Source organism: Pan paniscus, chromosome 1 (genome assembly GCF_029289425.2).
Source record: "Pan paniscus chromosome 1, NHGRI_mPanPan1-v2.0_pri, whole genome shotgun sequence".
Taxonomy (NCBI): domain Eukaryota; kingdom Metazoa; phylum Chordata; class Mammalia; order Primates; family Hominidae; genus Pan; species Pan paniscus.
The window spans coordinates 148,796,525-148,814,556 of NC_073249.2; the positions used below are offsets into that span (position 1 = coordinate 148,796,525).

At 37.7% G+C, this 18,032-nt stretch overlaps 1 protein-coding gene and 1 pseudogene across 1 annotated transcript in view; both read right to left on the minus strand.

The window, feature by feature from the left end:
* The window catches only part of GIPC2 (GIPC PDZ domain containing family member 2), a 92,672-nt gene that overhangs the window by 45,122 nt on the left and 29,518 nt on the right, over positions 1-18,032 (minus strand). The window contains exon 2 of the mRNA XM_055116977.3: positions 12,329-12,514. Coding sequence (XP_054972952.1) covers positions 12,329-12,514 — 186 coding nt within the window. The remainder of the gene's footprint in view (positions 1-12,328; positions 12,515-18,032) is intronic.
* Positions 1,034-1,695, minus strand: LOC100980223 (translocon-associated protein subunit gamma-like; annotated as a pseudogene).

The following is an 18,032-nucleotide window of genomic DNA, read 5'->3' on the forward strand; positions in this document are numbered from 1 at the left end:
ATTCTAATTTATCTCTTGATACATCTTGAATTTATTTTTTTATTTGGTCAACTACACCATACAAATTTCAGAGTCTCACCACACAGTATTTTTTGCTTAAGATTTAGAGTTACAATTTTATTTAAAATAAGCATTATATAAAAGTTAAAGACTTTGAAGACACACCTGAATCTCACCAGGGAATTAAAGGTCAGAGTAACAGAAATCTAGGGTTGCAGAGGCCCATGAGTCACTTCAGTAATCCTAGAGATGCCTCAGCAACCAGAAGAGTGCCCAGAGGGAAGAAAGGCAGTCACCGGAAGTCAGAGCAGACAGCAGGGTGAGAATCCAGGTAGCAAGAGAAAAGTCACAGCACATTTCACTATCAGAGGCAGCAGATAAGAATCTGGAATGAAGACACAGGAAAATCAATATAGGAAACTTGGAGAAGATGAACCAGATAAAGAAGCAAAGTTGGAGACATGGATTATATATTTTATGGGTTACCTGAGCCTTAGCCTCCAAAATGGGCAGAATAAACAATACGGGAGCAATGGAGACAAGTTTCTGAAACCTAATGTGCTTTGATAATCATAAAATAACTTGACAGAGATTAATAATATTGCCAAAGGCACTAATCAGATGCAAAGGAATAAGAAGGAAAAAAGAGAGGCATTAATGCTATACTTTATTTACTGAGTTACTTATACTATTCTCTATAACACTCAGGAACTTTCACCTGTCTTTGAAGCTTGATGGTGCAAAAGGTAGAGAAGATTTATTTATTTATTGGAAGATAGGATTTACATTATTAAACATAGAGGTTTCCAACCATTTCAGATCATTATTATAATATCTTCCATTATGTTCATCCCATATATTTAGAGAATTCTGCCTTCTCATCACAGATGTCAGCAGAAGTCTAGGGCAGCATACACTCTCCCTAAAATCTTTTTTTTTCCCCTTTCAATTCATTTAATTTCAAAAATCTGTCAAAAACAGCCAATAAACAAATACTGAATTACATTCCCTTGGGTTTTTTAAAGGCTCTAGACTATAAAAACATCTTGTGTGTCTCCCATCCTGAACACCCTGCTACTTTTCCATATACCACAGGCCACCCACAGACACAAAGCCGGGGGGTGAAGCTGACATGGTCTACTTGGAGCCAGTAGACAGGAGGGCGATGAGTCCTGATGAAGCACTTATGGACAAAATGTAGTTCACTGTGGGGTTGCAGTTCTTCAAAACGAAGAAGAAGCAAAAATGACCAAGACCAGGAACAGAGTGTTGTTAATAGAAAATGGAAAATGTTGTAGCTTCAGAATCAGCAACTTCATTCTTCTTCCACAAGATTCTTACATCTTTCTCCTTCCGAGACATCTTTCTATTATCAGCTTCAGAAAGTTTTCTAGTCACTTCTTTGGAAACAGTATCCTCCCTCTTCTGTGCTACTTTGTGCTTGAGAACAAATTTAACATTCTTGTATGCAAAGGCTACCAAATATGTGCTTTCTAGGGTCATCACACTATAGAAAACAGCAGACTGAATAAGATCCATATGCCATATTCTCCAGTATAACCAGATGGGGATGGCAGACACGACGAACGCATTCCCGAAGAAGATCGCGAAGGACTTGGCCGAGAGGTTGCCGCTGAAATCCTGCAGGAGCAGGTCCTCCTCGGACGGCTGTTTGGAGCTGCCTTTGGGAGCCATTAGCGCAGCGGGAGGTGAAAACAGGGAAGGTAGAGCCAGCCACCAAGCCAGGCAAAGGCCCCTGGCTCCGCCCCTGCGGCTGCCTTATCAGCTCCACTCTCCCTAAAATCTTAAGCACCAGACTCTGAGCTACATGTCCAGTCGCCATGATCAGCAACTTTGAGATTTGTGTTGCTGATCCTTCCAACACTGTCCTCAAACCTCGCCCATAATAATAAGCTAACAGTCATACAGTTGTAAATAGTTATCTCATTTAGTCTTCACAATAAGCCTAGGAAAAGGATATTTATCATTCCATTTAATGAATGAGGAATTTAAGCCACAATAATTACATGGCTTGCCCAAGATAACACAGCTAATAAACAACAGAATTAGGTCTCAAACAGAGGTGACATAATTTTTAAAATTAAAAATGTTTTTTAAAAAGGTATAGAACCCAAGGTCTTCTGACCTAAAGTACAAAGTTTTGGGTTATAAATGTCCAAAATAATCTATCACCTTTGAACTCTGAAATTTTTTTTTGACAGCCTTATTTTTCCATTTTCCGTTTCCTTAATCCTACTAAAGCTGTTTCTCATCAACACCTCATCATGGTCTCCAGATCTCAAACAGTACCTGTTTTCACAAATCATCATGTCTATTCTGGCTTCACAGACCTCTGCTCAGATCCTAGCTTCCATCCTGTAATCCTCTGCCCCCTTGACTTCCCACATTTCCAGTCTTGCTGATTCTTAGTTTGGGCAAATGAACAAGTAAAATGTTAGAAATATGTAAGTATCATATTTCTCGAAATGATCACTCTAAAATGTGGTTCTACTAAAGCAAAAGTATGGTAAATCATAAAGATCTGCAGGAGATATTCTGAGAATGACAGTTTTGTGGTTAGTCAAACTATTTCAATTTAAAACAAAGTCAGGTGGGTTTTTAAAAATCAGTTTAGCCTCATTTCTTAATTGCATGTTATAAATCCTTATTTTTATTTTAAATTTGAAAGTACAAGTCTCAGCTTGGTGTGGTGGCTCATGCCTGTAATCCTAGCACTTTGGGAGGGTGAGGCGGGCAGATCACCTGAAGTCAGGAGTTCAAGACCAGCCTGGCCAACATGGTGAAACCCTGTCTCTACTAAAAATGCAAAAATTACCCAGGCATGGTGGCACATTCCTATAACCCCAGCTACTCGGGAGGCTGAGGCAGGAGAATCGCTTGAACCCAGGAGGCAGAGGTTGCAGTGAGCCAAGACCACACCACTGCACTCCAGCCTGGGTGACAGAGTGAGACTCCGTCTCAATAAATAAGTAAGCAAGTAAATTAACTAATTAATTAAAGTACAAGTCTATTCTCTTAAACCAGGTGTCATCAAACTATGGCTCACAGCAGAACTCCAGGGTGATGTGTACCCTCCACCATGGGCCACCACCTGTTTTTATATGGCCCATGAGTTATGAATGGTTTTTACCTTTTTGAATGGTTCGGAAAAAAATCAAAAGAAGATTTATGATGTGAAAATTATAATAAATTCAAATTACAGTGTCTATGAGTAAGTTCCCACTGGGAAACATGCATGCTCATTCATCTAAGTATTATCTGTAACTGTTTTTGTGCTACATGGGCTTAGTTAAGTAGTTGCAGCAAAGACCATATAACCCACAAAGCACAAAATATTTACCATCTGCCCTTTACAGAAAACATTTTCCAGCTGCTGCCTTAACTATATACAGGTTTTGTTATAAGTATGCTCTTAATTTTCTGATTAAGTTATTTATATACTTTTTGTTCTTGGAAATGTTGAGACTTAGATAATAAAATCATGAACATTTAAGTAGGTTGTTTTTTCACCTAAAAAGTTTCATCTGGGCCATGTATGGTGGCTCATCCCTGTAATCCCAGCATTTTGGGAGGCCTAGAGAGAGGGATCACTTGAGCCCTGCTCAACTGAGCAGCATGGCAAAACCTTGTCTCTACAAAAACAAACAAAAAAACCAGTTTCATCTGTGTGAACCATACAAAACTATAAAATGCATTTCTCTGCCATTGATCTCTCCTAATTATGTAATAGTTTATTGTTAGAACTATTATTAAAATATTAGCTATTAATTGTGAGTACTGCAGACATTTTAAGCATGTCATTATATTTATACCCCAAATAATACTATAACGTAGGTGCTAACATTCCCACTTGAGAGAAGGCTCAGAAAAGTTTAATGCCTTGGCCAATGTTACACAGCCAGTAAATAAGTGATCTGGCTAAGACTGAAAGCAGGCCTATCTGATTCTAAAGTCCATGCCCCTATGCACCGCACTGTAATGCCTCTCTCACCATGGAATGCTCACCCTCATTTGAACACCTACCACACTGTCCTACTGTGACTTTAACCTACTCTTATTTCCAGCCAAGTTAAAAACATACCAAGTGCTCACTTCAGCAGCACATACATTAAAATTATAATCACACAGCATGGTCTCTGCACATGGTGATATGCAAACTCATGAAACATTCCATTTTGCTTATCTTGGCAAAAAGAAACACAGGAAGGATAAAACAGAAATTAATAAAATTGGTTATCTCTAAGGAGTGTGGAAAAGTAATGGGATAGAAGAGTTAGGAGAAGGAATGACACATCTCTGAATGTATTTTTTAATATAGTTTGACTTTTTTTTTTTTTTTTAAGAGACAGTGTCTTGCTGAGAGTGGTGGCATGATCATGGCTCACTGCAACCTTGAGTTCCCCAGGCTCAAGCAATTCTCCCACCTCAGCCTCATGAGTAGCTGGTACTATAGGTGCATGCCACTATACCCAGCTAATTTTTTCTATTTGCTGTAGAGACAGAGTCTCACTATTTTGGGGTCAAGGGATTTTCTATTTGTTGTAGAGACAGAGTCTCACTATGACTGGGGTCAAGTAGACCCCAGTGTCTGTTGTTTCCTCCTCTGTGTTCATAAGTTCTCATCATTTAGCTCCCACTTATAAGTGAGAACATGCAGTACTTGGTTTTCTCTTCCTTCCTGCATTAGTTTGCTGAGGATAATAGTCTCCAGCTACATCCATGTTGCCACAAAAGACATGATCTCATTCTTTTTAATGCTGCATAGTATTCCATGGTGTATATGTACCACATTTCTTTATCCAGTCTGCTGCTGATTGGCATTTAGGTTGATTCCATGTCATTACTACTGTGAACAGTGCTGCAGTAAACATATACATGCATGTGTCTTTATGGTAGAATGCTTTCTAATCCTCTGGGTATACACCCAGTAATGGGATTGCTGAGTCAAATGGTAGTTCTGCTTTTAGCTGACGAATTGCCATACTGTTTTCCACAATGGCTGAACTAATTTACACTCACACCAACAGTGTATGAGGGTTCCCTTTTCTCTGCAACCTCACCAGCAACTTATTTTTTTATTTTTTAATAATAGCCATTCTGACTGGTGTGAGATGGTATCTCACTGTGGTTTTGATTTGCATTTCTCTAATGATCAGTGAGGTTCAGCTTTTTTTTTAATATTATTGTTGGCCACATGTGTGTCTGCTTTTGAAAAGTGTCTGTTCATGTCCTTTGTCCACTTTTTAATGGAGTTGTCTTTTTTTTCTGGTAACTTTCCTTAAAGATGCTGGATATTAGACCTTTATCAGATATATAGTTTGCAAATATTTTTCTCCTATTCTGTAGGTTGTCTGTTTACTCTGTTGATAGTTTCTCTTGCTGTGCAGAAGCTCCTAAGTTTAATTAGATCCCACTTGTCAATATTTGCTTCTATTCTGATTGCTTTGGTGTCTTTGTCATGAAATCTTTGCCCATTGCAATGTTCAGAATGATATTGCCTACATTGTCTTCCAGAGTTTTTATAGTTTTGAATTTTACATTTAAGTCTTTAATTCATCTTAATTATTGTATATGGTGTAAGGAGGGGTCCAGCTTCAGTCTTCTGCATATGGCTAGCCAGCATCATTTCTTAGCTGCATATGGCTATCCCAGCATCATTTATTAAATAGGGAGTCTTCCCCATTGCTTGTTTTTGTCAGCTTTGTTAAATATCAGGTGGTTGTAGCTGTGCAGCCTTATTTCTGGGCTCTCTATTCTGTTCCATTGGTCTATGTGCCTGTTTTTGTACAAGTACCATGCTGTTTGGTTACTGTAGCCCTGTAGTACAGTTTGAAGTCGGGTAATATGATGCCTCCAGCTTTGTTCTTTTTGCTTAGGATTATCTTGGCTATTCAGGCTTTTTTGTCACTGTTGTTCCATATGAATTTTAAAATAATTTTTTATAGTTCTGTGAAGAATGTCATTGGTAATTTGATAGGAATAGCATTGAATCTGTAAATTGATTTAGGTAGTATGGCCATTTTAATGATATTGACTCTTCCTATCCACAAGCATGGGATATTTTTCCATGTGTTTGTCTCTTCTCTAATTTCTCTGAGCACTGTACCAGCTAATATAAAACATACTTACACATAGACCAGTGTTACTATAAAGCAATCACACAAACAAGCCAATATAATAACCAGCTAATAACACAAAGATAGGATCAAATCCACACATATCAATACTAACTTTGAATGTAAACAGGCTAAATGTCCCATTTAAAATGCACAGAGTGGCAAGCTGGATAAAGAACCAAGACCCAATGGTATGCTGTCTTCAAGAGACCCATCTCACACAAAATAACACCCAAGATTCAAAATAAAGGGATAGAGAAAAAAATCTACCAAGCAAATGGAAAACAAAAAAAAGCAGGGGCTGCAATCCTGACCCTGTTTTGTTTCAGACAAAACAGACTTCAAACCAACAAAGATCAAAAAAGACAGAGAAGGGAATTATATAATGGTAAAAGGGTTCAATCTGACAAGACAACCTAACTATCCTAAATATATATGCACCCAACACAGGAGTACCCAGATTCATAAAGCAAGTTCTTAAAGACCTACAAAGAGACACAGACTCCCACAGAACAATAGTGGGAGACTTCAACACTCTACTGACAGTAGTAGACAGATCATTGAGGTAGAAAATTAACAAAGATATTCAGGACCTGAACTCAACATTGGACCAAATGGATCTGAAAGATCCACCCAAAAACAACACCCAAAACAACACCCAAAACTCTCCACCCAAAAACAACAGAATATACATTCTTGTCATCACCACATGGTATATACTCTAAAATTGACCACATATTATAACTGGACATAAAACACTCCTCAGCAAATGCAAAAGAACTGAAATCATACCAAACATACTCTTGGACCACAGTGCAATAAAAATAGAAGTCAAGAAAATTGCTAAAACCCATGCAATTACATGGAAATTAAACAACATGCTCCTGAATGACTTTTGGGTAAATAGTGAAATTAAGGCAGAAATCAAGAAATTATTTGAAACTAATGAGAACAAAGATACAACATACCAGAATCTCTGGGACACTGATAAGGCAGTTTTAAGAGGGAAACTTACAGCACTATAATGCCCACATTAAAAAAGTTAGAAAGATCTCAAACCTTAACTACCTAACATCACAACTAAGAGAACTAGAGACGCAAAAATAAATCAACCCCAAAGTTAGCAGAAGACAAGAAATAACCAAAACCAGAGCTGAACTGAACAAGACAAAAAAAAAACATTCAAAAGATCAATAGATCCAGGAGTTGGTTTTATGAAAAAAATTAGTTAGATAGATAGGCCACTAGCTAGACTAATAAAGAAGAAAAGAGAGAAGATCTAAATAAACACAATTAGAAATGATGAAGACAATGTAACCACTGACCCCACAGAAATAAAAATAACCATCAGAAACTACTATAAACACCTCTATGCACACTAACTAGAAAACTAGAAGAGATGAATAAATTCCTGGACACATACACTCTCCCAAGACTGAACCAGGAAGAAACTGATTTCCTGAACAGACCAATAATGAAATTGAAGCAGTAATAAATAACCTATCAACCAAAAAAAAAAAAAAGCCTAGAACCTGATGGATTCACAACTGAATTCTATCAAATATACAAAGAAAAGCTGGTGCCATTCCTATAGAAACTACTGAGGAGGAGGGACTCCTCCCCAATTCATTCTATGAGGCCACATCATCCTGATACCAAAACCTGGCAGAGACACAACAAAAAAAGAAAACTTCAGGCCAATATCCTTGCTGAACACTGATGCAAAAATCCTCAACAAAATACTTGCAAATCAAATCCAGCAGCACATCAAAAACCTAATCCAGCATGAGCAAGTAGGCTTCATCCCCAGGATGCAAGATTGGTTCAACATAAGCATATCAATAAATGTGCTTCATCACATAAACAGAACTAAAGACAAAAACAACATGATTATCTCAATAGATGCAGAAAAGGCTTTTGATAAAATTCAACACCCTTCATGTTAAAGCTGTCATCAAACTAGGTATACATACATCAAAATAATAAGACCAATCTATGACAAACCCACAGCCAACATTATACTGAATGGAAAAAAGCCAGAAGCATTCCCCTTGAAAACCAGCACAAGACAAATATGCTCTCTCTCACCACTCCTACTTAACATAGTATTGGAAGTCCTAGCCAGAGCAATCAGGCAGAAAAAAGCAATAAAGGGCATCCAAATAGGGAAAGAGGAAGTCAAACTATCTCTGTTTGCAGATGACATGATTCTATATCTGGAAAACCCAATAGTCTTGACCCAAAAGCTCCTTCAGCTGATAAACAACTTCAGCAAAGTTTCAAGATACAAAATCAATGTACAAAAATCCCTAACTAACATTCCTATACACCAACAGCCAAACCAAGCACCAAATCAGAAAGACAATCTCATTCACAATTGTCACAAAAAGAATAAAATACCTAGGAATACAGCTAACCAGGAAGGTGAAAGATCTCTACAATGAGTAAATATTTTAATGACTTTGAAAGTAAAAATTTTGATGGGGAAGCCAAGAAATAACCCTGTGGGGCAGGATGACAATTAGAAGCATCGTTACAAGTTCGTAATTTTTTTTTTTTTTTTTTTTTTTTTTTTTTTTTTTTTTTGAGACAGAGTCTCCCTCTGTCGCCCAGGCTGGAGTGCAGTGACATGATCTCGGCTCATTGCAACCTCCACCTCCCAGGCTCAAGTGATTCTCCTGTCTTGGCCTCCCAAGTAGCTGGAATTACAGGTGTGCACCACACCCAGCTAATTTTTGCATTTTTAGTAGAGATGGAGTTTCACCATGTTGGCCAGGTTGGTCTCGAACTCCTGGCCTCAAGTTATCCACCTACCTCAGCCTCCCAAAGTGCTGGGATAACAGGTGTGAGCCACCATGCCTGGCCCAATTCATAACTTCTAATAAACATGTTCTCTAATTCTACCACTGAAAGGATCTAGAAATAATGCACTCCAATAGCAATGTATGAGCACAGCTAACACCAGAACTTGACTTCAATGTATGAGCACAGCTAACACCAGAACTTGACTATCAATCTTGACTTCAGTGTATGAGCACAGCTAACACCAGAACTTGACTTCAGTGTATGAGCACAGCTAACACCAGAACTTGACTATCAATCTCTAGTAAAAATCAGAGCTTCTGAGAGAAATAGTTGATTCTAGGTCAGAGGAAAAGGAGATACAAGATGGGTCTAGAATATCTTGTTGTGTTCTAGAAAGTAAGAACCTACTCAATAAAATGATAGGAGCCATGTCAAAAGGACATGGGGGCCCACTTACAGGAGTTCCTGCAGGCCAAGTCTCAGGAAATTTGAGCATCAATATAATTCATAGTAACAGACTATAAACCATTCAGTAAAACACGAAGTCATGTACCCATGTTGACAATAAATAAGGGCAGCTTTTTCCCTACCATAAAATGCTTTCAGAGAAACATATAAGGAGTGATGGAATTAGAAAAATCATCATTTTTTCAACCATTATAGGAAAAATTAATTCAGGTAAGACTCATCAACAGATACTAAATTTGTGCCATGCAAGTAAGAAAACAGGGTATTTTCATGATATCAAAGCATCTCTCCACAATTACGTATCACAAAGGGAAATAATTTTGTAGTGAAAAAGACTAGTGGACACTACCTCAGACAAGTGACAAAAATTAATCTCACAAACAATGAGACAAACCAGTTTCATGTACCTTCTGATGTGGTGCACTGAGAAGGACACAGCATCACTTATGTAATTTTCCTACCAAAAATGCACAATCTATTTATCAACATGAGGAAACATCAGAAAAACCCAAATTCAAGGACATCCTATAAAAGGCTGAGGAACTATTCTAGATTAAGGAAGACTAAAAAGACATGACAACTATTCTAGATTATAAAGAAGACTAAAAAGACATAAATGAAATACAGGATCCTAAATTGGACCTGTATGAGGGGAAAATAATGAACACAATTAGGACAGCTGATAAGACTACAATGTGAACTATAGATTAGTTTAAAAGTATTATATCAATATTAGACTATGAATTTCATAATTGTACTGTAGTTATATGTAAGAGAATATCCTTGTTCTTAGTAATTACACTCTGAAGTACTAAGGGGTAAAGAGTATATATATATATATGTGTGTATGAGACAGAACAAAAACTCAAACATGGCAAATGGTAAAAATTGGAGATTTGGATAAATGATTTATAGGAGTTCTTTGTATTATTATTGCAATCTTTATGTAAGTTTGAAATTATCCTCTCCCAATTTTTAAAAAATTTCATCAACCATGTATACAGTATAATGTGCATCTCTCTTCTAAGTTGAACTATATGTTGGCAGTTTAGATTACGCCTTGCTTTCTCCTTTGCTAACATGCCCTATATCTCCACAGGGCTAGTGACTAGTACTCTGAGGCAGGCACATGTTTGACAAAGCATTTTTTAAAAAATAGAAAGACAAGCTCTGAATGTCAGAGTCTAAGATTTTTAAAATCCACATGTTTGTGAAACTTCCAAGCCCTTCTCTGCTGCCTGTGCCTCATGTCCTGAGCTTCCCTTGGATAATCCCATATGACTTTCCCAGTCACAGATTTTCCATTTGGTCACTCACTCAACCTTCAGCACAGTCATATCTTTTGCAGAGCTAAAAATAGCCATTCTATCAAGTGGGTAGAGAAAGTCCCATTTACAGTTAAGAAGATAACTTCCCTAAGATTATTTAATGGTGACAATGCATCAGCAAATCAAGATTTGGACAAAATAAAGGCACAAAATATTCCCTGTTGCATGAAATCTATCATTAATTCTTAATCGAGTGAATAGAAGTGCCAGCTCTGAAGTCAGACCTCATAGATCCAAATCCTGAATGTGTCCAGCTGTATAACTTTGGGCAAGCTACTTAACCTTCCTGAGCCTGTTTCCACATCTGTAAAATAGGGTTGGAAATAGTACCTATCCATGGATCTCATAGGCATCTTTTTGAGCAAAAGAAGCCGAAAATAGTGGAGTATATAATATATGATTATATGAAGTTCATGGCAATAGATGCCAGAATAATGGCTACTTTGCGGGAAAAGATTATTGACTGGGAAGGGGCACAAATGAGCCTTCTGAGTGGCAGAAATGCAATTTATCCTGATCTGGGTGATGGTTAAACAGGGATAAGTATGTAAACATTCATTAAGCTGTACATTAAAAATGTCTTATACTGCAACAAAAAAAAATACAAAGAAAAAACATAATACCAACCAAATAGAATTGTGAGAATTAAGTGAGAAATTGTATGCAAAGTGCCTAGTACATGCATTCAATATAAGTCTGTTACTATTATAACTATTACAATAATAGAGTTGTTATTTTTAAGAGATGAGACTACCTTTCTCCTCAGTTCTTAATTTCACACCATTTCAAACTTTTATCTTGCCTTTGAAGCTCTATATCGCTCTCTTTGTATTTGAATAAAGGAATTACAGTTGGCCCTGGGTATCCATGGGGGATTGGTTCCAGGACACGCCATCAATACTAAAATTCCACTGATGTTCAAGTCCCTGGTATAAAATGGTGTAGTATTTGCATATAACCTATCCACATCCTTCTATATACTTTAAATCATCTCTAGATTATAATACCTAACACAATGGCAATGCTACGTAAGCAGTTGTACTGTATTGTTTAGGAAATAATGACAAGTAAAAAGGCCATACATGTTCAATACAGATGCCATTTTTTCAACTATCTTTAATCTGTGGTTGGTTGAATCCACTAATACAGAACCTACAGATACAGAGATCCAACTTTATATACTTCCTAAAATTTTGAAGGGCATTTTTAAAGAAGTAAATAAGGCAGTCAAAACTATGAACAGTTGGAAATAACACTAATTCAATGGAAATAAGCCAGAAATTCATCAGATGTTAAAACCTACAGACATGGAAAAGCTTATATGGATAATGAGTAGGCACCAGGGTTAGACTTTCCTTTCAGTTAGTTCTAAATTCTAGGGGAAGTTTAAACTAAAGGGAAGAAATTAAGAAAATAGTAAACACAAACTGATATCTGAACATTTTTAAAATGAAAGTGAAACATTACCAATTCATGCATCCTTGCTGAGCAGGCTCTCACTCTGAAGATCATTTCTAACTTTCTTTGGCCTGGTAGATTTTCTTAAATGTTATCCTCAATTAGGTTACACTGTTATTTTTTAAAACTTACCTTTATAAAAGCATAGCCAACACCATTATCTGTAATGGTGAGACCAAGTGAATCCTCAGATTTATACACATTCACTTCTTTTTTGATTCCTTTCACATGGGCAAATATGAAATCTTCTAGTCCTAGTTGTCCTCCTAAGAGTCTTTCCATGTCAATTTTAGGTGTGTTTAAAGTGCAATATAAGATCTGCAAAGAAAAATAAAATGTCAGGTCCATTTCCACTTGGAATACATCTGACCGTTAATTTATTTATAAACATTTATTGACTGAAATATTCCTCAATTTATGATGTAAAGAGTTACATCATAAAATGTGTTTTTATGTTGGCTAGAGAGATTCTGGGACACATTTTCAGACAGTAGCATTAGATAACATGTATTGAGGGTTTCCTGTAGGCCAGGCTTCATGCTAGACAATTTACATCCCATTATCTCACTTCATCTTTACAGTAACTTTATAAAGGACATTGGTATCACCATATTACAAATGAGGAAACTGAAGCCTGGTAAAAATAAGTAATTTGCCTAAGGTCACACAGCCAGTACTTGTCAGAGCCAAGGATTTGAGTTCAGGTCTCACCAATTTTAAAGTGGTTTATGCCAAGGGACCTGACATTTTATAATGCTGAAATCAAAGGTTATAGTCCCAAAGGTCTGCATCATGCATACACTACAATTAAAATATAGGCAAGCCTATATTTGAAAGTTGGTAAATACATTTTTAAATATAGACAATTTTATTTATCTTGCATTATAGTGCCTGAAAAAAAGCAATTTATTTAGTGAATGAGGTGTTAAAATCAGTATGTTTTAGAACTAAAATGGACTTTAAAGACTATTAACCCAATTTAAAAAAGGGGGAGGGGGGCCATGGAATTGGGGTCTGGAGATTTTAAAACAACTTGTACCAATTCATGTGACAGTAAAAAGAGAGCAAAAAAGAAACCAAATGGTGAAAAGTTGTGTGGAGATTTCAAAGGGGCTTTTTATGTTTACCAAGTCTTTATTTGACCTCATTTTCCTTCAAAAATATGACTCATTTGACTAAAATGTGCAGTGCTACTCAAGTTTGTCAACCATAATCTGGGTAACTTGTGGGGCCCAAATTATAGAAGAGAAGCAGGGTTGAAAAGGTATCATCGGTTAAGAAGCTAAGTTCAACAAACATGTATTGAGTAGCTTCTATTTAATAAGCCAAAAAGGGCATTTTAATATGGCTGTTTCATGCCAAAATCACTAAATGAAATTTATCAGATAATGTCCACCACAGGCATTGCAAGCCTCTTCCTCCATCCCGGATCCTTACCTCAGGCCTCACTCTCAACCCTCTCCCAGTATCCTGGAGTTTCACACCAGTCCTAATTCCTAACAGAACCTTGATTGAGCCTTAACACATCCATAACCTGCATCCCACTCAGAAATAGGGTGCATTTACTACTTACTGAATGGCTTTTTAGGCCATGTCAAAATGTGTCTGAATCAGAATAGCTTCATAAAATAAAGCTGTCCCTGCTATACAATCAAAGGTCAAGAGTGTTCAGCCAAGCTCAGAGCAAATCCCAGAGGTATGTTAAAGGAGCTAGTGATGAGGACAGAAAAAAAGGCCACTGGCTACAAAACAGTGAATGCCTACAGGAAACAACTATGGCCCCCCAACTTGTCCTCTTTTCATCCCAGTCTTTGTTGAGCCTTCAATTTAACCCTTTATGTTCCCGGCAAGGGCAAAACACATTCAGCTTTGTAGATAATAAGTTTTTGCACATATTCTCTAGTGTAAAAATGATATTGTTCTCAGGGGGAAAAAAATCGGTTAAGTCAAGAATGGTGCATATTTCTGATCCTAACTGTAAAATCAATGGCATATTAGTTTGCTGACAAAAATCACTGTGAATGGGTTGAGGGAGAAGGGAGTATGTGTAGAAAACAGCTTTTCTGACTCTCCTTCACAAAATGATGGGAAGTAAGTAGAAGAAACAACATTTTTCTCCTCCTTGGTTTTTTTTTTTTTTTTTTTTTTTCCGGTGAATCTGTCCATGGTATTCACAGTGGGTCCCAAACACCAATATAAAAGCAATTTACCCATTAGCTAGGAAAAAAAAAATTAAAATACCATGATGGTATAACAGGATAGAGAAAAACAAAAAGGAAAAAAAGGAAATCTCACACAAACTGAACTTCTAATGACCAAGCCTCTTCCTTTGCTTCCTTTCTTTCAACTTTTCGCATGCTTCACTACAGAGCAAACATTAGATTTCCTGCAGGTAGAAGAACCCTTTTCCATCGTGCTTCCTCCCGTGCAGAATAACATTCCATTCTAGACAGCCAAAAGTTGGCAAGCAGGGCATTAGTTTCTTTTTTCTGTAAGGAATGGAGCCAGCTATATCTTTCAGTGAATGGAACTTCATGGGAAGCTGTGTTGAAAACCTGTAGGAATGTGATAGCCACTGCAAGGTGGAATAAGAGCAGCAGGTAACTAAAGCTCCATGACTTCAGATCAGTTCTTCACGGGAGAATAAGAAGCTATCACAGTATCAATGCACAACTGTCAGCAAATATACCTCTAAGTATATGATAAAGGTCTAGAAATTCAAGCATCCTCAAAGATTTTATATTTTGAACTGCAAAATAAGAAAGTGATACACTAGTTTCTAAAGAATGCAAAGTTCCTGCTCATTCACTCATCAAAAGATAATGAACATTTAAGTCAGAAGGAACCTTAAGAAGCTACTGTGAGCTTTCATACCCTCACTCATACTCATATGAAAACAATAAAACTAACAGTGAAGTGGCCATATTATCAATGCTCCTCTAAGAAATATTTGCTTCCAGAATCTAAGTACGCTACACAACAGGCAGTGAAAGGCAGCATTTAACTTTTTTTTTAAATATAACACTCTCTGACGGACAAACTAAACTAAATCAAAAAAGATTTGGAAAGTAAACTCGTAACAAGGTATCACACAACGTAAGGAAAATGACTGATTCAGTAGATATAATCTTAATGATGTTTTTCATTGTAAAATGAAATCCTTAACACCTTCTGGGGTAATCTGTATTTGTTGCTTTACTGCCATCATTGCCTATTTCCATAACTGATGGAGTACCCATGACTATTTCATTTTCTAGAGCATCACTGCCCAATAGAAATACAATGTAAGCTAAATAATTTTAAATTTTCTAATAGTCACAGTAACAAAAGTAAGAAGAAATAGCTGAATTAATTTAATTTAAAACTATATAACCCAGTATATCCAAAATATTGTCATTTCAGCCTATAATCAATGTAAAAATTATTAAGATGGTTTTCATTTTTTAAATTAAGTTTTTAAGATCCAGCATGTATTTACCCTTACGTCTTGTCTCAATTTGGAAGAACCAGCTACATTTAAAGTGCTCAGTATCCAAATTCGGCTAGTGGTTACAACATTGGGTAGTTCAGCTTTAGAATCTCATGTCTTTAGGCTGGGCGCAGTGACTCACACCTGTAATCCCAGGCTTTGGGATTACTTTGGGAGGCTGAGGCGGGCAGATCTCCTAAGGTCAGGAGTTCGAGACTAGCCTGGCCAACATGGTGAAAACCCATCTCTAAAAATAAAAAAAAAAAATAGCCAGGCATGGTGGCAGGTGCCTGTAATCCCAGCTACTCAGGAGGCTGAGGCAGGAGAATCGCTTGAACCCAGGAGGCAGAGGTTACAGTGAGCCGAGATTGCACCACTGCACCTCAGCCTGGGTGACAGAGCGAGACTCTATCTCAAAAAAAAAAAATTAAAATAAAACCTTTTAGTAGGTAGGGATTTTATCTTACTAGCCTTATTTGTCTTATTGCAGGGGTCCCCAACCCCTAGGCTGCAGACTGGTACCAGCCCTTGGCCTGTTAGGAACCAGGCCACACAGCAGGAGGTGAGTAGCAGGCAGGCAAGCATTACTGACTGAGTTCAGCCTTCTGTCAGATCAGCAGCGGCATTACACTCTCATAGGAGCATGAACCCTAATGTGAGCTGCACATGCAAGGGATCTAGATTGCCTGCACCCTATGATAATCTAATGCCTGATGATCTGAGGTGGAACAGTTTCATCCAGAGACCATCCCACTTGTTCCAATACATGGAAAAACTGTCTTCCATGAAACCAGTCCCTGGTGCCATAAAGATGGGGGACTGCATGCTTATTACTCTGCCTCATCTATATGGAAGACAGACTAATTGTAGGAGAAAGCTATTGCCCTTTGGGGCCAGAAGATGGAGGGCCTTGAATTGTTATTATTGTGCTAGACATCAACATCTTCGGTATCTATTCCCTTTCCCCCTAATTTTCCTTTGGAAACTTCTCTTCCCCATTTTAAGCCATATGGTAGCTTGGGTGGGAGTGACCACATCCTCAGGTTTAAATTGCTTATTGACTACCAATTTAGGCCAAGAAAATCCAAGAATGAACTTATTGGGGGTTTGGGGAAAGAATCCTCTTCTCTTTTCCATAGAAGCTACCAAACGGTGGTTCTGTGTCCCTCACTTCTTCTAAATTATATGAGGTCTAAAATGACTGCAGTTATCACTGCAAACATTAGAAGAGTGGGCCTGGCAACAACGCTGACATGAGGAAAGCAGAGCCTCTGGCTCCAGTCTTACTTCGAGACAGTCAGGGGTGGGCACTGGAGATTGTCCACTCTTTTCCCCTCCTAACACAATTCCCAGATGTGTACAGATTGCAAGCACTTTGGAGGAAAATGACTCACATCCCCTATTCCAGGCATAAAAGTGAACTAGCCTAAGTGATGGTTTAGGTGTAAGCATGTGGCCCAATGCCAGCTTATAAGACATAGGAGGAAGATGTCCAGGAAGCTCTGGAAAATATTTTTTCACGCCTAATAAAGAAACACAGAAAGAGACAGTCCCTTTCTTCCTCTGTATTTTGCCTTATCTGTGTGTGGTCTAGGAATTTCTACCACCATCTTCCTGCCAGCTGAGAAAGACACCAATGCCAAGAATGGCAAAGCAAAAAGAAGAAATAAACCTAAGTCCTTGGTGACATCGGTGAGTTGCTCAGTTAACCATTTTGGAGCCCACTCTACCTCTTATTTATTTTGAGACAGGGTCTCACTCTGTCATCAAGGTTGGAACACAGTAGTGTGATCATGGTTTACTGCAGCCTCAACCCCCCAGGCTCAAGTGATCCTCCTGCCTCAGCCTCCCTAGTAGCTGGGACCACAGGCACATACTACCAAACACAGCTAATTTTTTTATTTTTCGTAGAGACATGGTCTCACCATGTTGCCCAGGCTAGTCTCAAACTTGTGGGCCTAAGCGATCCTCCTGCTTGGCCTCCAAAAGTGCTGGGATTACAGGCACAAGCCACCACACACAGCTCTCTTTTATGTAAAATAATAAGTTAAGTTATCTTGGTTTAGCCAGTTTGAGTAAGTAGTTTTCTGTTACTTGCAGCTGAAAACACACTGTCTGATACACAGTCCTATCCCAGAATGTTTAGTTACGTGAGTCAATAAATTTCACCAAGCCATCCTGGGTTGGATTTTCTGTTACTTTCAACTAAAAGGCTCCTAACTGATAGAATCATTATGCCTTGTATCTTTATAATTCTTCAGCGTTTAAAAGTTCTTTCTGCCTACCATCTCATTTTATCCTTTAAAAAATATCTAAAGTACATGGTGAATTGTGTTTCTTTTAATACGCTGAGGTATTATGGCATCC